This window comes from Rhinopithecus bieti, unplaced genomic scaffold (assembly GCF_001698545.2).
Source record: "Rhinopithecus bieti isolate Rb0 unplaced genomic scaffold, ASM169854v2 scaffold_30337, whole genome shotgun sequence".
In the NCBI taxonomy this organism is placed as follows: Eukaryota; Metazoa; Chordata; class Mammalia; order Primates; family Cercopithecidae; genus Rhinopithecus; species Rhinopithecus bieti.
The window spans coordinates 144861-172246 of NW_016813238.1; the positions used below are offsets into that span (position 1 = coordinate 144861).

General features: G+C 41.1%; 1 protein-coding gene across 1 annotated transcript in view; it reads left to right on the top strand.

Annotated features, from left to right (window-relative positions):
• The window catches only part of LSM14A (LSM14A mRNA processing body assembly factor), a 30831-nt gene extending 3673 nt beyond the window's left edge, over window positions 1-27158 (top strand). Inside the window, 8 exon segments of the mRNA XM_017847889.1 lie at window positions 11738-11836; window positions 11839-11859; window positions 19521-19697; window positions 19993-20058; window positions 23460-23642; window positions 23779-23950; window positions 25561-25640; window positions 25643-27158. Of these exon segments, the coding sequence (XP_017703378.1) occupies window positions 11738-11836; window positions 11839-11859; window positions 19521-19697; window positions 19993-20058; window positions 23460-23642; window positions 23779-23950; window positions 25561-25640; window positions 25643-25875 (1031 nt within the window). The 3' untranslated portion in view covers window positions 25876-27158.
• Window positions 27159-27386: the final 228 nt, after the last annotated feature.

A 27386-nucleotide genomic window follows, 5' to 3' on the forward strand; every position in this document is an offset into this window, starting at 1 on the left:
TTTTTTTTTTTTTAAGACAAAGTCTCACTCTGTCACTCAGGCTGAAGTCCAGTGGCACTATCTTGGCTCACTACAACCTCCGCCTCCTGGGTTTTAGCAATTCTCGTGCCTCAGCCTCACAAATAGCTGGGATTACAGATATGTATCACCACACCTAGCTAATTTTGTATTTTCAGTAGAGGTGGGGTTTCACCATGTTGACCAGGCTGGTCTTGAACTCCTGACCTCAGGTGAGCCCCTGTGCCTGGCCTGGATTTTAATTAATCAATTTTTTTTTTTTTTTTTTTTTTTGAGGCAGAGTCTCACTCTGTTGCCCAGGCTGGAGTACAGTGGCATGATCTCCACTCACTGCAACCTCCATTTCCCAGGTTTAAGCAGTGCTCCTGCCTCAGCCTCCTGAGTAGCTGGAATTACCGGTGTGCACCGCCACTCCCGGCTAATTTTTTTGTATTTTTAGTAGAGATGGGGTTTCACCATGTTGGCCAAGCTGGTGTCGAACTCCTGACCTCAAGTGATCCACCCACTTCAGCCTCACAAAGTGCTGGGATTACAGGCATGTGCCACCAAGACTGGCCTAAAACGTTTATTTTAAACATACATAAGACATGCACACATAAAGATACGCATAGCATGATTGAGGGCTTGGTGTTTTGTTTCTGTAACACTGGGTTTGAAATAAAACTAATGAGAATGTATAGCAGGGCTGGAAGAATGACAGGCTTACTTATGGCTGGAGGGTCAAGGGCTATTGAGTGCAAAAGCTGGATGTAATCAGATTAGCTCAGTGTTGTTTTGTTTTTATAGCTGTGCATTTTAGTGTTTAAGTACACCTTTATTCCCACCGTAAAGAACAGCTTTAAAAAAAAACAACTTTAAATCTCAAGCTTTTGCCCCTAATCTTTTAAAATTTCTTTGAAATAATTATATTATCAGTTTACTGTTTCACTGCACCACAAATTTAGTTTCAGGTGTATCTTGACACTCATTAATATGCTAACAAGTTTTGTTAAAATTATTAAATTCCTTCCAATGAATATACTTTTTATACAGGTATGACTTAAGCATTTAAATGTTTTACTTATTCACAAAATAAAAAAGAACGGCAAAAAAAGCAAACTAAAACTGAATGAGCTGGGCACAGTGGCTCACGCCTGTAATGCCACCACTTTGGGAGACTGAGGCTGGCGGATCACCTGAAGTAGGGAGTTCGAGACCAGCCTGGCCAACATGGAGAAACCCCACCTCTACTAAAAATACAGAATTAGCCGGACGTGGTGGTGCATGCCTGTAATCCCAGCTACTCGGGAGGCTGAGGTAGGAGAATCGCTTGAAACCCGGGAGGCAGAGATTGCAATGGGCAGAGATCGTGCCATTGCACTCCAGTCTGGGCCACAACAGCGAAACTCCGTCTAAAAAAAGATAGATAAAACTGAATGAATATGAACAGAAATCACAGATGCTATTACATATTAAATTGATAATCACACAGAGGAAAAAATAATTCAGATAACTTTTACACGCTTAGTAGGATATATTCTAACAACAAATAGAACTATTTAGAAAACTTGGCTTTGATTTGTATTATTGGTGTTTTGGTTTTGGTTTTGTTTTTTTGGTTTTTTTTTTTTTTTTTTGTTTTTTTGGAGATAACGTCTGGCTCACACCCAGGCTGGAGTGTAGTGGCACAATCCCAGCTCACTACAACCTCTGCCTCCCAGGCCCAAGCCATCCTCCCACCTCAACCTCCCAAGTATCTGAGGTTATAGGCGTGCACCACCACTCCCAGCTAGATTTCTTTTTTTTTTTTTGTATTTTTTGTAGAGATGGGGTTTCCCCTTGTTGTCCAGGCTGGTCTCAAACTTGTGACATCAAGTGATCTGCCCACCTCGGGCTCTAAAAGTGCTGGGATTACAGGTGTGAACCACTGCACCCAGCCAGGTGTTAATTCTTAAACTGTTTTGTATGTATTATAGGATAGGGCAAATGAATAAAATATTTATATTGGGAAATAGTGTTTTTACCATGGAGAAGGGAGATATAAATATGGAATGGGAAAGGTGAGAAAGAACCCTGTGATGCTGAATGTAAATAGATGGTATGAGTATGGACCCATTTTTTAAAAACTGGTTATTTCCTAGCTCTGTTCATAGAAAGGACCTAGAAACAATGGAAACCCAGTAGCAAAGAACATATGTAGACTCTAGTTTCTAAATACCACTCCCCACTAAAAGGAACCAGGGCCCATTGAAAAACAAAGGAGAAGACCTACTTTTTTCAAATAAAGATGTCTGCTAATAAGTAGAAGGAGTGGTAGATAAAGAAAATTGCCATTTTCTAATCTCAGTATAATAGTTAGCAAGGATTATCATTAGATGTTGAAGTCATTGGGTGAAAGGTGTTAGGACAGGATATTAAGATGGTCTTAAAGTATTATCCCACAGTTTACAAAGGGGGGAAATGTACCCTTGTAACACAGACGTCTGGTGGTTACCAACTTCGTCAAGTGCTCAAGTTTAGCATTGCCATAAACAATTATGTGTCTCCTCTTGCGATTATTGGGGTGGGGGGCAAAACATAATACCACTTTTGTGGGGTTCTTGCTGAATATGCAGAATCTAATTTTGAAGAAATGGGCATGTATATCCGGAAGGTGAGTTGTTTTGCAAGACGGTTATCCACACTCTTCAAAAGATTCAATATTACAAAGAATGGAGAGAGGCAGTAGAACTGTTTTAGGCTGGCAAAGACTGAAGAGACATAACATCCAAATGTAATATGGAATCGAATCCTGGGCTTTTAAAAAGTTGGCGTGTTTGTTTCCTGCAGGGGAGAAAAAGAAAACTTAAAGAAAAGGTTGGTGTGAAGAACATTTTAGGGACTGCTAAGGAACTTTTGAATATGGACTAATTGTTGGATGTTGTTATTACTGTTCATTTTCTGGTTAATCATATGGGAGAGTGTTTTTGTTTGGGGGAGGTGGTTTTGAAGTATTTAAAAGTAAAGAACCAAATTGATTTTAGCCTCTCTAAACAAAAGAAAAATGTGCATATTAAGGTATAAAGATGGAGAAGCAGAGTGGGTTTGGTTAGAAGTTAGCAGTTGATGAATCTAGGTGAAGAATATATTGATATTCTGTGTACTCCTTCAATTTTAACATAAGTTTGACATTTTCAGAATTAAAATTAATTCCTTTTAGACTTATTTTAGGTGAAATAGTGTAACTTTGGTCCATAAATTTCCAAATCCAGTAGTAAGATCAATGTTACTCATGTTAAATCAAGATATACTGTATGTTAACTATAACTTAGAATCCTTTCCTGGGGATTCAAATAAGGAATGATTGCAAATTGTATTATCCTTTTTGAGGCTCCTTTGACTAAATTAAATAGTTAACTGACTTTGAGATCATCATTGTACTTCTTATGTTACCATGAAGTTGATGTAACTAATTATGTTCAAAAATTTGAGCAGGATCAAGCACATAGTATCTATATCGTAACTACTGCTTCTGCCATTCTTCAAAGTTTACTCGCTAGTCAAGAGTATTTTGTGGTTGTGAAATGCTTTTTATAAATATTTTAATCTAATTTTAATATTATTGTGGGTTGTTGTTTTATTATTTGGGTGTCACAAAAGTAGAAGATTTTACTGGTATTTTCCATGTCAGAATAATTTGTGCAGGGTCACATTATTTTTGATTAATTGATTTCCATATTGGTTAGGATAATTTGTGGAGTGGCTACTTAGAAAACTAAGTGTTACAAGTTACCAAATGAGGAAGAGGAAAGCTGTGGCATTGGTCAAGGTGACAGATGTTTTTCAGAAAAGGAATTAACTCAAATTTAGCTTGGTTTTTGAGACGACATCTTGCTCTGTCTCCCAGGCTAGAGTGCAGTGGTGTGATCTCGGCTCACTGCAACCTCCTCCTCCCGGATTCAAGTGACTCTCCTGCCTCAGCCTCCTGAGTAGCTGGGATTACAGGCATGCACCACCACACCCGGCTAATTTTTGTATTCTCAGTAGAGACAGGGTTTCACCTTGTTGGTCAGGCTGGTCTCAAACTCCTGACCTCATGATCCGCCTGCCTCAGCCTCCCAAAGTGCCAGGGTTACAGGTGTGAGCCACCGTGCCCTGCCAAATTTAGCTTTTGTTGGCACAAAGTAGACCAGATTTTAAGCTAGGCCTCTTTTCATTTTTGGTTCCTAGTATTCTGATTTTAAAAGGAAATTTAAATAAATCTGGATCACACTAATTACTATTTGATGAGAAAATTTGATCTGTTTACATTTTCATGTGTTATTACTATTGCTTTTTATTTTTATTTATTTTTTGAGACAGGGTCTTGGTCTGTCACCCAGGCTGGAGTACAGTGGCACAACCATGGCTCACTGCAGCCTAGACCTCCTGGGCTCAAGCAGTCCTCCCACCTCAACCTCTCTGGTAGCTGGGACTACAGGCATATGCCATCATGCCTGGCTAATTTTTGTATTTTTTGTAAAGACAGCATCTCAGCACGTTATCCAGGCTGATCTTGAACTCCTGGGCTCAGTTTGCCTGCCTCTGCCTCCCAAAGTGTTGGGAACCACCATGCCCACCCTTATTATTGCTTTTTAATAAGTTTTTTTTTTTTTTTTTTCATTTGTTTGGTTGGTTGGTTTGGTTTTTGTTTTGTTTTGTTTTTGAGACTCTGTCGCCCAGGCTGGAGTACAAAGACCTTAGCACTTTGGGAGGCCATGGTGGGAGGATTGCTTGAGCTCAGGAGTTGGAGACCAGCCTGGGGGCAACGTGGCTAAACCCTATCTCTACAAAAAAAAAACAATTAGGCAAGCATGGTGGCACACTCCTGTAATCCCAGCTCCTCCAGAGGCTGAGGTGAGAGGATTGCTTAAACCTGAGAGGTAGAGGTTGCAGTGAGCCAAGAGCGCACCACTGCACTCCAGCTTGGGAAACAGAGCCAGACTGTGTCTCAAAAAAAAAAAAAAAAAAAAAAGAATCACCTTGCTTATAGTGAAAAACATATAAATTAAATCTACACTAAGACACGATTTCTCACTATCCGTTTGGCAAAAACTCAAAAGCTTCATTATATACATACTCTTTTGGCAAGTCTATGAAGAATATATACTCTCATACATTGAGAAGAATAATATACTAGGTAGAAATAAAGCACCTTTCTTAAAGCTGATGCAAAAATAACTCTTATGTATAAGAGATTAGATCATTACTGGCCTTAATTTCTGAACTCTCGGAAAAATTAAACATCTCACAATAAATGAAGCATCAAAACAGTATTTCCCTGTGTTACCACTGCGCAGTAGCAAGGGCTTACCGCTGCAGTTAGAAAAAGGATTCATAGAAACAGTGAAAGGTATAGATTGACCAACTATCTAAAGTAATTCTATAGCAAGGATTAAAATGAAGAAACGTGGAGCAATTAGATATTTTTTCTGTTATATTTACTGCAGTTGATAAGGTCAGCTGGTTGTTCTCAAATAATTGAGACAGGTTGACTAGCATGTCATGGCATGCTGTTTAAGTCTCATAATCTTATGTGCCAGATGGAGGAATATTGGCTGAATAGACCATCATTAGGTACATTTTAGTTGATTAAATAGCCAAACCATATTGGAGGATGGTTCTCTTAGGGCTCCAGTGTTTTGTATAGACTAATTTTTAATCACCGAGTGATGAAGCTTGAAGAGATGCTTATGAACTTTATAGTTAGCATAAAGTCAGGGGGTGTTTCAACCATTATGGATGTTAAACTAAGGATTGTTAAAGATCAGACCAGGCGCAGTGGCTCACACCTGTAATCCCAACACTTTGGGAGGCTGAGACGGGTGAATCATTTGAGGTCAGGAGTTCAAGAGCAGCCTGGCCAACACGGTGAAACCCTGTCTCTACTAAAAATACAAAAAAATGAGCTGGGCATGGTGGCGTGCACCTGTAATCCCAGCTACTCAGGAGGCTGAGTCCAGAGAATCCCTGGAACCCAGGAAGCAAAGGTTGCAGTGAGTCAAGATCATGCCACTGCACTCCAGCCTGAGCGACAGAGCGAGACCCTGCCTCAAAAAAAAAAAAAAAAAAAAAAAGATTGTTAAAGATCTACTTTGGTAAAACGTTGAAGGGATTAAACATTCCAATTAAAAGGCAGAGTGTCAGACTGAATTAAAAAAAAAAAAGACAAGGCCCAACTATATTATGTTTATAAGAAATGCACTGAAAGTGAAAGAATAGAAAAAGGTATACCTTGCAAACACCAATAACAAGAAAACACACATTAATATCAGACAAAGGAGCTTAAATTAAGATCAGGATTACTTCCGGAGATAAAGTGGGGATGGGGGGTGGTTCTTCATAAAGGTAAGGATCAATTCATCAGGAAGCTACAACAGTCCTAAATGTGTAACTTTATAAAACAGTGTACCCAACAATTGCAGAATATTGTTTTGATCTATATTGCTCAACAATATAGATCAAATACTGGACCGTAAAATAAGTCACACTAATTTCCAAAAGGAATAAAATCATACATGGTATACATGGTATATTCTTAAATCACAAAATAAACTTGAAATTAATAAAGGTAACTTGAAAAATCCTCAGATAATTTGATATCAAGTAAACTTGTTAATCACTAATACATCAAAAGAGAATTTAAAGGGAAATTAGAGAATATTTTTAATCTAGGCCAGATGTGATAGCATACACCTGTAATCCCAGCATTTTGGGTGGCCAAGGTGGGAGGATCACTTGAGGCCAGAAGTTCAAGACCAGCCTGGGGAACATAGGGAGACGTTGTCACTACAAAAAAAAATTTTCATTAGCTGGGTGTGGTTGTACATACCTGTAGTCCTAGCACTCAGGAGGCTGAGGTGAGAGACTTGCTTGAGCCCAGGAATTCAAGACTGCAGTGAGCTGTGATGCTGCAGTGAGCTGTGATTCTGCCATTGCACTCCACAAAAGGCGACAGAGCTAGACCTTGTCTCTAAAAAAATAATAATAAATTTTAAAAATAATGTATTTTTAATTTAATGACCAGAAAGTTTGTAGGTGTAGCTAAAACTGTGTTTAGGAAAACTTTCATAGCACGGTGGCTCATGCCCATGATCCCAGCACTTTGGGAGGCTGAGGTGGGCGGGTCGCTTGAGGTCAGGAGTTCGAGACCAGCCTGGCCAGTGTGGTAAAAACCCGTCTCTACCAAAAATACAAAAATTACTCAGGTGTGTTGGCATGCGCCTGTGGTCCCAGCTTCTTGGGAGGCGGAGGCAGGAGAATTGGTTGAGCTGGGGAGGAAGAGGTTGCAGTGAGCCCAGATGGCGTCACTGCACTCCAGCCTGGGTGACAGAGCAAGACTGTCTCAAATAAAAAGAAAAAGAAAATAAGAATTTTAAAAATCAGTGCTCTAAGCTACCAGTTTAAGAAGCTAGGAAAGGGCCAGGTGTGGTGTCTCCCGCCTGTAATCCTAGCACTTTGGGAGGTCAAGGCGGGCGGATTACCTGAGGTCAGGAGTTGGAGACCAGCCTGACCAACATTGTGAAACCTCATCTCTACAAAAATACAAAAATTAGCCAGGTATGATTGCAGGTGCCTGTAATCCCAGCTACTCAGGAGGCTGAGGCGGGAGAATCGCTTGAACCCGGAGGCGGAGGTTGCAGTGAGCCGAGATCGCACCGTTGAACTCCAGCCTGGACGACAGAGCAAGACTCCATCTCACAAAAAAAAAAAAAAAAAAAAGCTAGAAAAAATGGTTAGCTGGGCATGGTGGTGAATGCCTGTAGTCCTAACTACTTGGGAGACTGAGGTGGGAGGATTCCTTGAGCCCAGCAGTTCAAGGCTGCAGTGAACTGTGATCGTGCCACTGCATTCTAGCCTGGGTGACAGAGTGAGACCATGTCTCTAAAAACAGTTGGTGAGGACGTCAGGGGACAGCTAGGAAAAAAATGAAAGAAAATTATTCCAAAAGTAGTAGAGGGGGAAGAAAATAAAAAGATAAGAACAGAAATCAATGAAATAGAAATAGATTATATATCAGCAAAGACGAGTTTCTTTTGGGTGGGTTTATTTATTTATTTAGTAAGATTGATAAGCCCCTAACAAAACTGATTAAGGAAAGAAGAACCAAGCAAGTTGCCAATACCAGGAATGAAAGAGTAGACATCAGTATAGACCTTAAAAGAATAATACGGGAATATATGAATTGCTTTATGTCAACAAATGTGATAGTTTGAATGAAGTAGACAAATTTCTTGAAAAATAATAAACCAACACAAGAGGAAATAAAATCTGTTATCTCTGTATCTTTTAATAAAATTGAAACAGTAATTTCAAATCGCCCAGAAAGAAAATTCTAGACTGTTTACTGTTACTTTCTACCAAACATTTAGGGAAGAAATAATTTTTACTAATCTTACACAAACTCAGACAGCTATGCACCATGATACATGCCTGTAGTCCCAGTAACTCGGGAGGCTGAGGTGGGAGGATCTCTTGAGCCCGGGAGTTCAAGGCTGCAGTGAGCCATGATCGTGCCACTGCACTCCAGCCAAGGCAACAGAGCAAAAACCGTATCTCTTAAAAAGGAAAAAAAAGGCTGGGTACGGTAGCTCACACCTGTATTCCTAGCACTTTAGGAGGCTGAGGTGGGCGGATCACGAGGTGAGGAGATGGAGACCCGCCCGGCCAACATGGAGAAACCCTGCCTCTACTAAAAATACAAAAAAAAAAAAAAAAATGAGTTGGACATGGTGGCATGCACCTGTAGTCCCAGCTACTTGGGAGGCTGAGGCAGGAGAATCACTTGAGCCAAGGAGGTGGAGTTTACAGTGAGCCAAGATCGTGCCACTGCACTCCAGCCTGGCGACAGAGCAAGACTCCATCTCATAAAGAGAACAAGAAAGTTCAGAGAATAGAGGAAGAGGAAATATTTGCTGACCCTATAACCAAAGCCAAATAACTGAAATACCAACCATAACTAGATTGTTAGAAGAAAATTATAGATCACTGTCTCCCATGAACATAAATGTAAGAATGTTCATTAGAAGTAGAAGCCAGGGCCGGGCGCGGTGGCTCAAGCCTGTAATCCCAGCACTTTGGGAGGCCGAGACGGGTGGATCATGAGGTCAGGAGATCGAGACCATCCTGGCTAACACGGTGAAACCCCGTCTCTACTAAAAAATACAAAAAAACTAGCCGGGCGAGGTGGCGGGCGACTGTAGTCCCAGCTACTCGGGAGGCTGAGGCAGGAGAATGGTGTAAACCTGGGAGGCGGAGCTTGCAGTGAGCTGAGATCTGGCCACTGCACTCCAGCCTGGGTGACAGAGCAAGACTCCGTCTCAAAAAAAAAAAAAAGAAGTAGAAGCCAGCACTTCAGAAGAAGGATTGTATATAATGACAAAGATTTATCTCAAGACTGCAAAGCTGCAACATTTGAAAATCAGTTGTAACTTACCACATTAACAGACCAGGAATAAAGAATAGAGAATCCAGAAATAGACCCACTCAAATACTTAAAACAGAGTAACAAGACAGTTCAATGGAGAGAAAAGACATTGTTATAATAAGGGGTGTTGCAGCAGCTGGTTATCTGTGGAAAAAATAAAACTTGACCCCTGGCTTAAACTGTGAATTAAAAATAATTTGGAATAGATTATAGACATAAATTGGTAGTAGAATTGGAGTAGAGGGAGGGGTATGTGTCATGATCAGGAACTCACAGAAGAGATTTGCTCTAACCATTGAATGTGTAATCCAGAGGACAAGCAATGGGAGGCCAAGCCAGGTGAGGAAACAGAGCAGCATGGAGATGGAACCATACATCTCAAAGTGGCTGATGTCTTGGTCATCGCCCAAGAATACTAGAAATAACTGTATGGGTTCTACTCCCTACAGAATTCTTGAAAGCACCAGTCCCTACATTTCTGGGATATTATGGGTAGTTGTGTTAGGCTTCTCCTGAGCTTACTGGAGCTCTAGCCAGACTGGATTTCACCTTCAAGGGAGTCCCAGTAGCTCCCCTTGTCTAAGATACTAAGATACTGTGCTGTTTTCTGAAGCCGCTTTTTTTCTTTTCTTTTCTTTTTTTTTTTTTTTTTTGGAGATGGAGTCTCACTCTGTTGCCCAGGCTAGAGCGCAGTGGCCCAATCTTGGCTCACTGCAACCTCCACCTCCCAGGTTCAAGCAATCCTCCTGCCTTCCCGAGTGCTGGGACTACAGGCGTGCACCACCACGCCTGGCTAATTTTTGAATTTCTGTAGAGACGAGGTTTCACCATATTGGTCAGGCCGGTCTTGAACTCTTGACCTCGTGATCTGCCCACCTCGGCCTCCCAAAGTGCTGGGATTACGGGTGTGAGCCGCTGCACCTGGCCCTGAAGCCACATTTTTAAGAGGGATAAGAACAAATAGAATTCATTAAATTAGGAGTCCAAGAAAGGAAGGGGAGAGTGTTATAAAGACCATGTGAAGTGAGTAATGGTTGAAGGAACTGGAGTTGACTAGCTTGAAAATGAGTAGATTGCAAGGGGCGTGATTGTAATCGTCATGTGTTTTAAGAGCAGAAGGATAGGGCCGGACGCGGTGGCTCAAGCCTGTAATCCCAGCACTTTGGGAGGCCAAGACGGGCGGATCACGAGGTCAGGAGATGGAGACCATCCTGGCTAACATGGTGAAACCCTGTCTCTACTAAAAAAAATACAAAAAACTAGCCGGGCGCGGTGGCGGGCGCCTGTAGTCCCAGCTACCCGGAGGCTGAGGCAGGAGAATGGCTGAACCCGGGAGGCGGAGCTTGCAGTGAGCTGAGATCCGGCCACTGCACTCCAGCCTGGGCGACAGAGCGAGACTCCGTCTCAAAAAAAAGAGCAGAAGGATAAGCTTACAGAAAATGATGAGAGAAGAGGTAGGTTTTATTAACTGAAGTAAACAGTTTGAACTTTTATCTTGAGGGGAAGCCGTCAGAAGGTCTAAAGCACGATAGTAGTGTGACTACATTTATATTTTGTAAAAAATCACTCTGACTACCATCTGTAGGTTGGATTTAGAGGTTGTGGAGCGGGGAGGTGCTGTTGAAATATAGTGAAAACCTGCACAGATGAAATACTAAGGAGAGAGCACAGTATATCAAAAGTGAATGATCCCTAAGTACTGTAGAAACTTAGAGAAGAAATTTGATATAACCTAGTATGGCAGAGAATTGGGCCCTTTCTAGGGACTTTGTTACTCATACTGCCAGAACTTTTTGCAGCTGCTTTAGGCAGAATGCAGCCTCACAGTCCCATCTTAAGGGGAAGTGTTGAAACCAGAGTCTGTTGCCTTGGAAATGCTGAAAAAGCTCCTCATAAACCTGTCTGCTAGTTTGGCTATTTGTCCAGATACTTAATATTAGAATCATTGAACCTTAATGTTGGTGTTGAATGTACCATTTCTGCTACTTCTCTAGCTGACATGGGTCCTTGCTGTCCCATCTGCGTAACTGCCTGGGACAGTACTCCATGTGTTATAAACATCGCTTGCATCCAAGGATAGTGGACAGTATATTGGCTCCCCCACCCCGCCCCCCATATTGCCATAGAATTCCCAAACTATTCAGTATACTTCAATTTCCAAGATTATTAATTTGTACAGATTTTGGGGGGAGAAATAGATAATTACCATCATTAAAATGCTACATTACTTTATATCATTGAAAAATGTAAAACATTTTTTAAAATTTTTTTATCATTTGACAAAATCTCTTTAAGCTGGAAACTCTTTGACGTCCTTTGGAACAGAAACATCAAACAGTGGTACCTTACCCCAAAGTAGTGCGGTTGGTTCTGCCTTTACACAGGATACAAGATCTCTAAAACACAGTTATCTCAAGGTAAGCTATCTCATCCTAAAGTATTTCCATTCTAAACTTCTATAGTGGTTTTGTCTTTTCTGAATGTAAGAGCTTTTGCAGCTTGTAAATTACGTGTATAATTTCCATTTGGTTCTTTTAAAAGTTTTCTCCAAATTGCTGTATTGCAATGAATATATTATTGAATGACTCTCACTATTTAGACTTATTACAGTTCTTAGATCATGAAACTAAAAGTTGAGCATTCTCTAAGTTGGACTTTTTTTGCAAAGAAATTATATAACTTGTATGTAACACTTAAATATATCACATTAGGCTCAGACTCACCATTAAAGTTGAGCTATCCAAGATGAATTGGAAATATCATCTGAAAAAAGCTGTGTATTATACTGTTACATTTTCCCTAACATCCCCACAGGATGGAGAGTAGTAGTTCTCAATGTAGGCCACCCACAACTGAATCATCTGGGTTGCTTCTTAAAATTTAAATCCTGAGACTTATACATCAGAATACCTGGAGCCTGAGGATTTGTATTTTAATAAGCTTCTTAAAGGATTGTTTTATTTATTAAAATTCTGCTTTTCAACCAGCCAGTCTCATAATTTTAAATGGTTATCCATACCTTTTATTCTTTGTTTTCTTTCTTTCTTTTTTCTTAATCTTTTTCTTTCTTTTATTTACTTATTAGAGTTGAGGTCTCCCTATATTGCCCAGGCTGGTCTCAAACTCCTGGGCTCAAGTGATCCATTTGCCTTGGCCTCCTCAAAGTGTTGGGATTACAGGCATAAGCTATTGGGCCTGGCCTTTTTTTTTTTTTTTAAGAGATGGATCTCACTATGCTGCCCAGACTGAAATGCAGTGGCTATTCACAGGTGTGATCATAGCACACTTCAGCCTTGGACACCTGTCCCCAAACAAGTCTCCCACCTTAGCTTCCCCAGTAGCTGGAGCTACAGCCTTGTGCCACCATGCTCGGCTTTTCCTTATCTATTTGTATCCACTTCTGATATGGGTATTTTTGGCTCATTGCTTTATGTGAATGGGTTTTGTTTTGTTTTGTTTTGTTTTTTTAGTAAAGCAATGTTAAGTCATTTCAGAAAGACTTATAATCACAAAACAGTATTTTAAAAACCTATTGGCCGGGCGCGGTGGCTCAAGCCTGTAATCCCAGCACTTTGGGAGGCCGAGGCGGGCGGATCACAAGGTCAGGAGATCGAGACCATCCTGGCTAACACAGTGAAACCCCGTCTCTACTAAAAAATACAAAAAAAAAACTAGCCGGGCGAGGTGGCGGGCGCCTGTAGTCCCAGCTACTCGGGAGGCTGAGGCAGGAGAATGGTGTGAACCCGGGAGGCAGAGCTTGCAGTGAGCTGAGATCTGGCCAGTGCACTCCAGTTTGGGTGACAGAGCGAGACTCCGTCTCAAAAAAAATAAAATAAAATAAAATAATAAAATAAAAGCTATTAAGGGTGAAAATTCAGTGCTAAACATAATCTTATGTATTTCACTTAAGATATTTTGAAATAGTTCTTACTGTTACTCATATTGATTAGCTTAATTTTTTTCTTTTCTTTCTTTTAAGATGGAGTCTTGCTCTGTCACCCAGACTGGAGTGCAGTGGCACAATCTTGGCTTACTGCAACCTCCACCTCCCAGGTTCAAGCGATCCTCCTGCCTCACCCTCCCAAGTAGCTGGGATTACAGGCACGTGCCACTACACCCAGCTCATTTTTTGTATTTTTGGTAGAGATGTGGTTTCACCATGTTGGCCAGGCTGGTCTCAAACTCCTGACCTCAAGTGATCCACCCCCTTGGCCTCCCAAAGTGCTGGGATTATAGGTGTGAGCCACTACGCCCAGCCTACTTGCTTAATTTTTAAGCATTCTAAAGATTGTTCTTGGGATAGGGTCCTGCTCTGTCTCCCAGACTGGAATGCGGTGGTGTGATCATGGCTCTCTGCAGCCTCCACCTCCTGAGCTCAGTCCATCCTCCTGAGCTCAGGCCATCCTCCCAATTAGCTGAGATCACAAGCAAGCACCACCAGCTAGTTTTGTAGGGATGGGGTTTCGCCATGTTGCCAAGGCTGGTCTGGAACTCCTGGGCTCAAGCGATCCACCCACCTCAGCCTCCCAAAATGCTGGGATTATAGGCCATGAGCCACAGTGCCCAGCCTATTCTGGAATTTTTAGTTAAATCAGGAACACATGAAAAAGAAAAAGCATAAATATTGAAATTGGCGTTATTCATGAAGAATGAGAACTAATAAGGAACTTAAAATAGGGAGAGGCAAAATGTAAACTAAATATACAAAAGTCAGTAGTTCTGGCCGGGTATGGTGGCTCATGCTTATAATCCCAGCACTTTGGGAGGCCAAGGCAGGTGGATCACCTGCGGTCAGGGGTTCGAGACTAGCCTGGCCAACCAACATGGTGAAACCCCCATCTCTACTAAAAATACAAATATTAGCAGGGCATGGTGGCATGCACCTGTAATCCCAGCTGCTCAGGAGGCTGAGGTGGGAGAATCACGTGAACTCAGGAGCAGAGGTTACAGTGAGCCAAGATCACCCTACTGCACTCCAGCTTGGGCAACAGAGCAAGACTCCATCTCAAAAAAAAAATTAATAGTCCTAAAGCCTAATCCATTGATTATGTAATAAGGAGAAAAGATTACAGTAATGCAAAATAGAAATTGTATACAAAATATATAATAAGAAATAAGTTGGTCACACTAAGAAATATGACCAACTTCTATGATAATGTCAGAGAGGGACTTAAAAGTCACATATAGGCCGGGTGCGGTGGCTTGTGCCTATAATCTCAGCACTTTGGGAGGCCAAGGCGGGCGGATCACGAGGTCAGGAGATCGAGACCATCCTGGCTAACACGGTGAAACCCCGTCTCTACTAAAATACAAAAAATTAGCTGGCCGTGGTGGCGGGCGCCTGTAGTCCCAGCTACTCGGGAGACTGAGGCAGGAGAATGGCGTGAACCTGGGAGGTGGAGCTTGCAGAGAACCAAGATCATGCCACTGCACTCCAGTCTCTGGGCAACAGAACGAGACTCCATCTCAAAAAAAAAAAAAAAGTCACATAATGGAAGAAACATCTTATTCCTAGATAAAAGAACAAGAACGGTACCAGCACTTAGGGAGGCAGAGCCAGGATGATCACCTGAGTCCAGGAGTTTGAGACCAGCTTGAGCAACGTAGCGAAACATCATCTCTACCAAAAAATTTTAAAAATAAGCAGAGTATGATGGTGGACACCTGTGGTCCTAGCTACTCAAGAGCTGAGGCAGGAGGATCACTTGAGCCCAGGAGGCTGAGGCTGCAGTGAGCTCTAACTGCACCACCTAACTCCGCCCTGGGCGACAGAAACGAGACCCTGTCTCCCAAAAAAAAAAAAAAAAAAAAGATTCAGTATTGAGAAGACTTTACTTCTCATAGTTACCAAATTTATTACAAATTAATTAAAAATCAATGCAAATAGAATAGTAGGAGAACTTACTAAAACAGATTAGCTTTAAAATAAACATGGAAGTGTGGCTGGATATATTTGAAAAATAAAAGTAATGGGCTTACTGACACGATAATAAAATGTAGCAATGCAGTAAAAAAAAAATAAGAGATGAATAGAATGCAATAGGCAGTCAGAAACAGATCCAAGTATAAATACAAATTTATCCTGGGTGCAGTGGTTCATACCTAAAACCCCACCATTTTGCGAGGTCAAGATAGAAGCTAGGAATTTGAGACTAGCCTGGGCAACATAGCAAGACCCTGTCTCTCAAAAAATAAAAAATTAACTGGGTGTGATGGTGTGCGCCTATCAGCTAATCGAGAGGCGGAAGCTAGAGGATTGCTTGAGCCCAGGAGATCAAGGTGGCAGCAAGCTGTGATTGCAGCACTGCACACTAGCCTAAGCAACAGAGCAAGACTTCATCTTAAAAGAATTTAATAGATGATAAAGGTATTATTTTAAATTAGTGTAGACAAGACTGTCTGTTCCAATTAATAACATTGCCTGATCATTTGGAGAAAGTTACTCTAGATTCTTTCTCTCATACTGAGCACCAAAAAATATATAAATTTTAAATAGATTAAAATGTTAAAAACTTTGAAGTATGTGTTTATTAAAAGAAAGAGGGGCCGGGTGTGATGGCTCAAGCCTGTAATCCCAGCACTTTGGGAGGCCGAGACGGGCGGATCACGAGGTCAGGAGATCGAGACCATCCTGGCTAACACGGTGAAACCCCGTCTCTACTAAAAAAATATTTTAAAAAAACTAGCCGGGAAAGGTGGCGGGCGCCTGTAGTCCCAGCTACTCGGGAGGCTGAGGCAGGAGAATGGCGTAAAGCCGGAAGGCGGAGCTTGCAGTGAGCTGAGATCCGGCCACTGCACTCCAGCCTGGGCGACAGAGCGAGACTCCCTCTCAAAAAAAAAAAAAAGAAAGAAGTGTATTTACATAAAGCTATGACAAAGTCCTAGGAGTTTGCATTTAAGTTTTATCAGCTAAAATTTCTGAATTTCACAAAATTAAATTCCTTGAATTTTCTTTTAAGTGTAATAAGATTGTGAAGATAGCTCAAGGGAGTGGGCCTTTATTATGCAGAAATCACTTCTGGATTTATTCCTAATAATGTGTCCAGTATCACAGTATCACCTGTATTTCCCTGTTTATAACAAAACTGGCATCATGATCATTATTAGGCCTTAATAGTAAAAAGGCTTTTTAAGTACACAAGAAATGTTTCTGTACTTGCTCTGATTGCCCCATTGCTTATACTTCTGTAGTGCTTATGAGCCATAGGATCTCTTCTCAAAAGCCTTGATAAAGTAGTTTTATAAACTTATAAGATGATTTAATGTAGTACCATAAAATTAACTGTAGCAGTAGGCTTTTTCAAGAAGACCCGTGAAATAAAAAAATTAGAAGGTGCCGGGCGCGGTGGCTCAAGCCTGTAATCCCAGCACTTTGGGAGGCCGAGACGGGCGGATCACGAGGTCAGGAGATCGAGACCATCCTGGCTAACACGGTGAAACCCCGTCTGTACTAAAAAATACAAAAAAACGAGCCGGGCGAGGTGGCGGGCGCCTGTAGTCCCAGCTACTCCGGAGGCTGAGGCCGGAGAATGGCGTAAACCCGGGGGGCGGAGCTTGCAGTGAGCTGAGATCTGGCCACTGCACTCCAGCCTGGGCAACAGAGCAAGACTCCGTCTCAAAAGAAAAAAAAAAAAAAAAAAGAAAAAAAAAATTAGAAGGTGTGGTAGCGCATGCCTATAGTCCTAGCTACTCAAGAGGCTGAGGCAGGAAGATCAGTGGGGCCCAGGAGTTAGAAGTTGCAGCGAGCTGTGATTGCGCCCCTGCACGCTGCAGCTGGAGCGACAGAGCAAGACACTACCCTGTCTCTAAAAAACGAAAACAAAACAAAATGTGTTTTATAAGTGATTATAAAATGTGTTTTCTTAGACCAAAACTTATATAAACCATGATTTCCCATTATAATCCAATGGAAAAATTGCAATGCTTCTATTAGTGGTAACTTAATTTTGAAATGTTAGATAGTGCTTGTGTCGGTTTCTTGGTTTTGATAAATGATCATTTATTTGGCTAACTTTGCCATTAATAGCTAAAATAGTATTGCACATTTGGAATTGCATACTTTAGATAATCACAAATTGGGGAAATATTACTAATAAAATATCCCTGAATCATCTGGGTACATAATAATGCATTGTCAGCACTCACCCGTTGTTTGACGCCTGCAAATATGCACAGATGGACAGTAACATTTGCAGCATGTTTGGGGGATTTTTTGCATGAAATGGGTATTTTTTTTTAAGCAAAATATTGTATTTTGGAATAAGTATGAGATGTGAGTGCCTGAGCAGAGATTTACAGCAAACATTATCAGGACAGAAAGCATGATAGGAGCACCCGATGTTACATTCTTCAGTTCATGCTGTGACCAGGCTCTGGCCTCATAAAAGGAAAAATATGATTTATAAGTACAAGTCCCATTTTTTGTTTTGGCTCTTTTATTTTTGTATTTTTTGAGACAGGGTCTAGCTTTGTCACCCAGACTGGATGCAGTGGACCAATCTCGGCTCAGTACAACCTCTGCCTCCTGGGCTCAAGCGATCCACCCACTTCAGCCTCCTGAGTAGCTGGGGTTATGGGCATGTGCCACCACGCCTGGCTAATTTTTGTATTTTTTGTAGAGACAGACTTTCGCCATGTTGTCCAGGCTGGTCTCAAACTCCTGAGCTCAAGTGATCTCCCACCTCAGCCTCCCAAATTGTTGGGATTATAGGTGTGAGCAACTGCGCCCAACCAAACCCCACATTAAGCAAAAACTTGCCAAGTGATCTTTTAAAAGGCAAGGAATGAGTATAGCTACTGTGTCATTATCTGAAGAGTTTTGTTTGTTTGTTTTTGGGGTTTTTTTGTTTTGCTGGCGTTTTAGTTTTTATGTTTAGTTACCCAAGCCCTTAAAGCATTAAAGAACTTCACCTATCTAACTTTCTAGTTCTTTACTTTTTATTTATTTGTTTGTTTGTTTGTTTGTTTGTTTGTTTGTTTTTGAGACAGGGCCTCGCTCTGTCAGCTACGCTGGAGTGCAGCGGCACGATCTCGGCTCACTGCAGCCTCTGCCTCCCGGGTTCAAGCTATCCCATGTCAGCCTCCTGAGTAGCTGGGAACACAGGCACGCACCACCATGCGTGGCTGATTTTTGTATTTTCAGTAGAGACAGGGTGTCACCATGTTGCCTAGGCTGGTCTTGAAATCCAGGGCTCAAGCGATCCTCCTGCTTTAGCCTCCCAAAGTACTAGGATTACAGGCATGTGCCACCACTCCTGGCCCTTTACTTTCTTATAATAGAAATTTAATAGAGATAGTACCTATAGATACATGTAAAGGTATTGTTTTAGTCATCTACAGAAAGTACTGAGAAAAATTAAAACAAGTTACCATAGTCTTATGGTTGTCATTGGGGAAAGCCTGTGTTTGACCTGACTACAATATAGTCTTTGATAATTCTAGGGAATCTCATACCAGGCTGCAATTTTTTTTAAATGTAAACTTCCACTAAGTAGAAATAACAGATAAAATTGTGAGGGGGAGGGGGTTGTTTTGAAGCTGTTGAAGTTTTTTTTTTAATTATTATTATTTTTTATTTTTAACCTAATGACAAGCCCACTAAGGATAACCATTCTTTTTTTTTTTTTTTTTTTTTTTTTGAGATGGAGTCTTGCTCTGTTGCCCAGGCTGGAGTGCAGTGGCCGGATCTCAGCTCACTGCAAGCTCCGCCTCCCGGGTTTACGCCATTCTCCTGCCTCAGCCTCCCGAGTAGCTGGGACTACAGGCCCGCCACCTCGCCCGGCTAGTTTTTTGCATTTTTTAGTAGAGATGGGGTTTCACCGTGTTAGCCAGGATGGTCTCGATCTCCTGACCTCGTGATCCGCCCGTCTCGGCCTCCCAAAGTGCTGGGATTACAGGCTTGAGCCACCGCGCCCGGCCAGGATAACCATTCTTAATATCTGGTCTGATAAGTGGATTAATTCAAATTTGTGCTAAGGATTTGAATTGGTAGAAATAAAACTGGACAATTTTTTTTAGGGTCTAGATTATTTTTGAAATCCCCAATAGGGTAGTTTCTTATCTTTTGGTTACGTTTTAGGTCGTTCAAGCCCTCAGTTAGACCCTTTGAGAAAAAGCCCAACCATGGAACAAGCAGTGCAGACCGCCTCGGCCCACTTACCTGCTCCAGCACCTGTTGGGAGAAGGAGTCCTGTATCAACCAGGCCTTTGCCATCTACCAGCCAAAAAGCAATAGAGAATCAGGAGCACAGGCGAGGTAGAACTTTAGCTGTTTACTGTTCCTTAATTGACTGATCAATGTTTTCCACTCACTTTATTTTCATTAGAAGGATTTACATCATATAAATGATCCCAGAAAATTAAACTGAACGTGATAGAATGTTCGGTCTTTCAAATTTGACACAAAGTGTTGGTGGTGTGGGTATTGTTTTTTGGGCATTGCACAGGCTTTGTTTTGGATTTTTTGGTTGGTTTGTTTGTAATTCTAACTACGGAAGTTTTTGATGATGTGCCCTGAGTTGATGTGGCACTTTGCATGTCTTCTTCTATAGCTGAAGTACACAAAGTTTCAAGGCCAGAAAATGAGCAACTCAAAAATGATAACAAGAGACAAGTAGGTAAGTTCTTGGATCCGAAAGTCATATCCTATGCTTCTCAACAGGGAGAATATTTTAAATGTATGATACATAATTACTATAAAAAAAAAGAAAGATGGGGGTTGTGACTCTAAAGGAGGAGCACAGGGGAGTGTCACTGTGGTGACGGAACAGTTTTTTATCTTGATTGTGATGGTGGTTATGCAAATCTATATGTGGTAAAACATCATAGAACTATGCATAAAGACAAACCAGAAAATGAGTACATGTACAAACTGGTGACATCTGAGCAAGGTCTATAGTTTAGTTAATTAGATTGTGCCTGTGTCAGTTTCTTGGTTTTGATAATGTACCATAATTATATAAGGTGTGACTGTTGGAGTTTGGGAAGTTGGGTGATGGGCACAAAGGGCCACTCTGAACTAGTTTTTCAATTTTCTTTTCTATAATTACTTGAAAATAAAGATTTTTTTAAATTTTACCTTTCTGGAAAAAAAATTCTACCTAGTGTTAGGCCTTTTTTTTTTTTTTTTTCTGAGACGGAGTTTCACTCTTGTTGCCCAGGCTGTAGTGCAGTGGTGTGATCTCGGCTCACTGCAGCCTCTGCCTCCCAGGGTCAAGTAATTCTCCTGCCTCAGCCTCCCGAGTAGCTGGGATTACAGGCGCGTGCCACCACACCCAGCCAATTTTTGTACTTTTAGTAGAGATAGGGCTTTGCCATGTTGGCCAGGCTGGTCTCAAACTCCTGACCTTAGGTGATGTACCCACCTCAGCCTCCCAGAGTGCTGGGATTACAGACGGGAGCCACCACACCCAGCCAGGCAGTTGTCTTTTAATATGTTCTTGAGTATTTCCTCCTAGTAGGATTTGTTCGTTTATATTTACATTTTCCTATGACTTCTATTTTTGTGGTTCTTATGTTTTGTGTCAGTTTCATGTTAGGATTATAAAATCAGTTTTCATTGTTTTCTATGCCTTTGGGAATGGAACTATCTTTATGTTACAAGTTTGAAACATTTCCTCATTAAAATTAAGCCCAGAGGCCAGGCACGGTGGCTCATACCTGTAATCTCTGCACTTTGAGAGGCTGAGGCGGGCAGATCACGAGGTCAGGAGTTTGAGACCAGCCTGGCTATGTGGTGAAACTATCTGTACTAAAAATAGAAAAATTAGCTGGGCTTGGTGGCACACGCCTGTAGTCCCAGCTGCTTGGGAGGCTGAGGCAGGAGAATCACTTGAACCCGGGAGGTGAGGTTGTAGTGAGCCAAGATCGTGCCACTGCACTCCAGCCTGGGTGACAGAGCGAGACTCCGTCAAAAAAAAAAAAAAAAAATGAAGCCCAGATCCTGTTTTTGAATCAGTTAAGAGCTGTAATTTTCTTTTATGATTATTGATTTAATAAGGTTTTGTATTTTCTTTATCTGTTTTGTGATACATTCCAAAATTGTTTTATTAATATTTTCAAATTTATTAATGGAAAATAAATTATAATTTTATAGCTCTTCTAAATTGAAAAGGCAGTGTATAATCTACCTTATTTAGAAAATGATTGAAAATAATCCTTCGTTTTAGAAACCTAGATATGATATTTTAGATGTATATGTACTCTTACTTCTCCTCTACATCATTTTTATATATATATATTTTTATATCCCGCCCCCCTTTTTTTTTTGAGACGGAGTCTCACTCTGTTACCCAGGCTGGAGTGCAGTGGCGCTATCTCAGCTCATTGCAACCTCCGCCTCCTGGGTTCACGCCATTCTCCTGCCTCAGCCTTCCGAGTAGCTGGGACTACATACGCCTTGGAATACAGAATTTTGTTTAATTTGACTCATTATATTTTACCTTTTTTATTCAGAAAAAGAGCTCCCTTCCCAAAATAAAATAACTGCCATACTATCTTTCATTGCCCTTCAAAACTCACCCCACCAAAGAGATTCATTAACAGAACAGTGGATATTCTTCAAGATTTTTTTTTGTAGATTTTACAGACGCAGACATCTATACTATCCAAAACCCTTTTTTTTCTTTTTTCTTTCTTTTTTTTTTGGAGACAGAGTCTCGCTCTGTTTCCCAGGCTGGAGTGTAGTAGCGCGATCTCGGCTCACTGCAACCTTCGCCTCCTGGGTTCAAGCGATTCTCCTGTCTCAGCCTCCTGCGTAGGTGGGATTACAGGCATGCGCCACCACGCCCGGCTAATGTTTCTGTATTTTTAGTAGAGATGGTGTTTCACCGTGTTGGTCAGGCTGGTCTCAAGCTTCTGACCTCGTGATCCGCCCGCCCTGGCCTCCCAAAGTGCTGGGGTTACAGGCTTGAGCCACTGCGCCCAGCCCCAAAACACTTTTTTTTAAGACAGGATTATGGTGTAATTCTGGCTTGTGGCTGAGGCATTTTTAATAGTAGAGGTGAATGTTTTAAACATCCTACTTACCTAGATTTATGTCTGGATATGCTGCTGTGGGGTTTTGTGGTTTGTTTTCTCAAACCCAGGCAGTTTGCCAAACCTCAGCAAACAGCACAAACCTGTCTGTTACCCTGTAGTCACTTCTCATCCTTGTCAGTATGTGTGGAGCATTTCACGCAATTGTGATAATTAAACTCATACTGCTTTCTGCTCTGCATTTTTCAGTTAACATCAAATCCTCTTCCCTCTGTTTTTTTTTTTTTCTTTTAGTCATTTTTTCTTGTGTTGGATATTTGGGTTCCCACGTTTTTCACTATAAATTATGCTGCTTTGTATTGCTTTATGATGTCTCATATGATTGGCTGAAATTTTACTGTGTTATAGAGGAGAGAGAATGTATAGATAACAGGAAGGCTTGAATAATGTGGAGCCATCTAGAGAGACACAGTAAAGATGGATTAGGAAGTGTTCGGAGTCAGTAAGGATTGGTGCTTGTCTGTTTTTTATCTGTGATGTGGAAATAACACCTATTTTCTTGAAATTTGTGCCGGTTAGTGTTTATTTTTCTTACTATAAATCTTGGTTCCTGTTATTCTTTCCATAAAAGGCTTTCTACATTTTGAGAACCCACTATGTGTCTGGCACTTAAGTTTGCCAGTGTTGGGGATATAGCAGTAAAGAAAACAATGCCCCTGCCCTCAAGGAGCATACATTAATTTAGTGCCGAAGTCTCCATACTTGCCTGACTGTATACTCTGTCAGTAACACGCGTGAGTGTGGACTCCATAAATACAGATGTTTAGAAATTTTGTGTGAGCTATTCTCAGTCTACATCGTAAATATTAGTGAAACTTAATTTTTTATTTTGTATAAAAAAATACAAATACAGTAAAATATATAGAGACCTGTAAGCATTTCTCTTGTTGACTGTTGAATCTAAAGAGCACAATAGCAACATCTGTGCTAAACCAGCTATTACATATTGAATGTCCTTTGTATATATTCTTTATTATCATAGCTCCAGGTGCTCCTTCAGCTCCAAGGAGAGGGCGTGGGGGTCATCGGGGTGGCAGGGGAAGATTTGGTATTCGGCGAGATGGGCCAATGAAATTTGAGAAAGACTTTGACTTTGAAAGTGCAAATGCACAATTCAACAAGGAAGAGATTGACAGAGAGTTTCATAATAAACTTAAATTAAAAGGTAAGCTTTGATTTTTCTATTCAGAAAATAATCTTATTTGATCTGTGAATTACGAATATTTCTCAGATTAGGTGTTTTTATGTAATTCAGATTAGCTGTCTTGACTTTTATGATATGTGCTTTTGTTTGTCCTTAGAAGATAAACTTGAGAAACAGGAGAAGCCTGTAAATGGTGAAGATAAAGGAGACTCAGGAGTTGATACCCAAAACAGTGAAGGAAATGCTGATGAAGAAGATCCACTTGGACCTAATTGCTATTATGACAAAACTAAATCCTTCTTTGATAATATTTCTTGTGATGACAATAGGTATAGTCTTTAAAGCTGTTCTTTTGCTTTTATGATGTTGATTGAAGTGTAAAATGGTTTCATGTAAATTCACAAGATTTAATGAATACTACCATAATTGTTTTGTTTTGAGACAGTCTCACTCTGTTACTCAGGCTGGAGTGCAGCAGTGCAGTCACAGCTCACTGTAGCCTAAACTCCTGGGCTCAAGCAGTCCTCCCATCTCAGCCTCAGTAGAGGAGTCTACAGTTGCATACCACCCCACCTGGCTAAATTTTTTCATGTTTTTGTAGAGATGGGGTCTCGCTATATTGCCCAAGCTGGTGGTGAACTCCTGGCCTCAAGACCAGCCTCCCAAAGTACTAGGATTACAGGCATGAGCCACCACACCTGGCCATAATTGATTTTTTAATGTTTTATTTTGCTAAAAGAAAATATATGCTAAAGTTCTAAATTATTCATTCATAAGAAGAAATAACCATATACTTTTTTTTTGTTTAAGGATATATTCATATTTGAATATTAGTAATTAAAACAGAACCATTTAGGTAATATCTAAGTAGGGCCTTTTTTTCACCCCCTACATTGTAGTTCAAATGAAGCCAGAACCGAAGTGCTAATCTACTTTGAGGTTTGCTGATACCATAAAACTGCCAGACTGTAGTAAATATGTGTCCAGAAAATTGGCAAATTATTGAGAGGTTAATTAAAGGACCCAGTGTGAGGATTAACAGTTCTAGTGGTTCTCCTGCCCAATCCAGATTAGGCTTGTCCTTGTCCTTGTCCTGGCTGAAGTTTGGTGCCCTCTGGTGGCAGTTGTTTGCTTCAGTTATAAACATAGATGGACATAATTCTGAGTCCCACGATTGGCTGGATGACAGCAGCAACAATTCAGATACTTCTTGGGTTAATTGGTATCGGGTCCAGAGATTGGGCCGGCAACCTAATGGGGACCTAAGGGCCCACCTTCCATCTCTTAGCTTCCCAAGACAAGGCCTCCCTGTCTGACTTTACCTTCTTTTCTCTTGGGGCTAAGTGGAAAGCGAAGTCAATTACCAATCTCATTATATCTGAATTTCCATTATATTGGGGCTGTTACTATGTTTAGCAGGTGTATTTGTAAGAAACTAATGTCAGTCATGTGTTCGCATGAAGTTTAACAGAATATTATAGGAACATATTGAACTCATATGTCTTGGACAACTTGTGATAAGAGTTTTTTTTGAAACGGAGTGTTGCTCTTGTCACCCAGGCTGGAGTGTAGTGGCGCGATCTCAACTCACTGCAACCTTCACCTCCCAGGTTCAAGTGATTCTCCTGCATCAGCCTTCCGAGTAGCTGGGATTACAAGCGCCTGCCACCACACCCAGCTATTTTTTGTATTTTTGATAGACACGGAGTTTCACCATTTTGGCCAGGCTGGTCTTGAACTCCTGACCTCAGATGATCTGCCCCCTCGGCCTCCCATAGTGCTTTGATTATAGGTGTGAGCCACCGTGCCTGGCCAAGATGCTTATTTCTAATCAGCTTTAGTAATTACTTAGCCTTAATTTGGGAATAGCACTGCATATTTTGGCTGAGGGATATTCTTTTAAACCTGATATGCTGAAGATTATTTGCTTTTATAATAGAGAACGAAGACCAACCTGGGCTGAAGAAAGAAGATTAAATGCTGAAACATTTGGAATCCCACTTCGTCCAAACCGTGGCCGTGGGGATACAGAGGCAGAGGAGGTCTTGGTTTCCGTGGTGGCAGAGGGCGTGGTGGTGGCAGAGGTGGTACCTTTACTGCCCCTCGAGGATTTCGAGGTGGATTCAGAGGAGGTCGTGGGGGCCGGGAGTTTGCAGATTTTGAATATAGGGTAAGTGTTCTTGTTAATAAATTCTTTGGGGTTGACATACATTTTACAAGACTCAAAACATTTTGCTTGTTTTGTTTTGGGTGAATTGTTTTGAGGACATTAGAATAACTTCCATTTTGACTTTTCAGTAGAGGATATACATGATTCAGATGTGTGTATAAAAACACTATACAAAAAAGGACAGTATAGTATCACCTTTATTTCATGTTAACAGAATACACTTTTAACACCAAAAGAGTCTAGAAAGCGCATCCTCCCAGAATGGAAGGGCAAGCTCTAACATTTAATAGCAGTTAACATTTATATAGTATTTACCAAGTACCAGACATTGTATTAAGTATTTTTTACATATTAACTTATTTAAACGGCACATCAACTCTGTGAGGTAGGTTCTATTATTATCCCCATTTTACAAGTGAGGAAACAGGTATAGAGACACTAAGTAACTTGCGAAAGGTCACATAGCTAGTAAGTGATGGTGCTGGGTGTTGAGCCCGGCAAGTTGTTTCCTGAGTTACTACTCTTAATTTGGTTTTGTGGAAAACTCAGTACATTTTCCCTGGTTTTCTCCTTTCACCATGAACTTGAAAACGCTTCGATATATTGGCCTTCAGGAGCTGCTGCTAGAGAATTCTGTAACTCTGTATAGTAGCTTTATGTGTATAATTTAGCTTTTGACAGGTGTCTGTACATTAAGTCAGCATAGTAACTATCTCAGTTAACAGTAAACTACCTTTGTTTATTGATTTTAGAAGTAATGGAGAGGAAAGGCTATACAGAAAGGATCAAAATCTTGTACAGAGCTCCACTTGTAATAGCAACAGGCAGCTGGAAACAGAAAGACCTGTTAGCAGGAGTTCCATTGCCCAGTACTTAAAACTGGCCATTGTTGAGATCTCTCTGGAAAGAGATCAGTATTAGTGGCTTTTGGACCTGCTCTATTAATTTTGATGCCTTTGATATTGTGCCATCACAGCCAAGACTGCCGAAAATTATACTCAGCTCACCAGCTTATGCCATTCACCGTGGTGGCCTTATGCAGTTGCAGGACTTCTGACTTGCAAAATCCCCTTTCCAGCTAGGAGAATCTGTCTTAGGAACTCCAGAATAGCCCTTGCTTATCACTGTTACTGCCCTTAAGTTTGCCAGTGACACCTTGCTTACAGAATTCAGCAGTAGTATTTTCACAAATATTTTATTTGCCATCAACTCCTCTGCAGTATTTGACACTGACCAACCACCCACTTTGGGGTCTTTCTTCCTAGTCTTTAAAATACTCTTCTAGGTTTTCAATTTATACTCTTCCTAATTTTTTAATACTCTTCATTCTTTTTGGCAGGGAGGGCTGTGGGGGGTGGGGTGTCAGGGTCTTGCTCTGTCACCCAGACTGGAGTGCAATGGCATGATCATAAGTCACTGCAGCCTCAACTTCCCAGGCTCAGGCAGTCCTCCCACCTCAGCCTCCCATGTAGTTGGGACTACAGGCATGCACCACCATGCCCAGCTAATTTTTAATTTTTTTGTAGACACAGGGTCCCACTGTATGTTGTCCAGGCTGGTCTTTTTTTTTTTTTTTTTTTTTTTTTTTTTTTTTT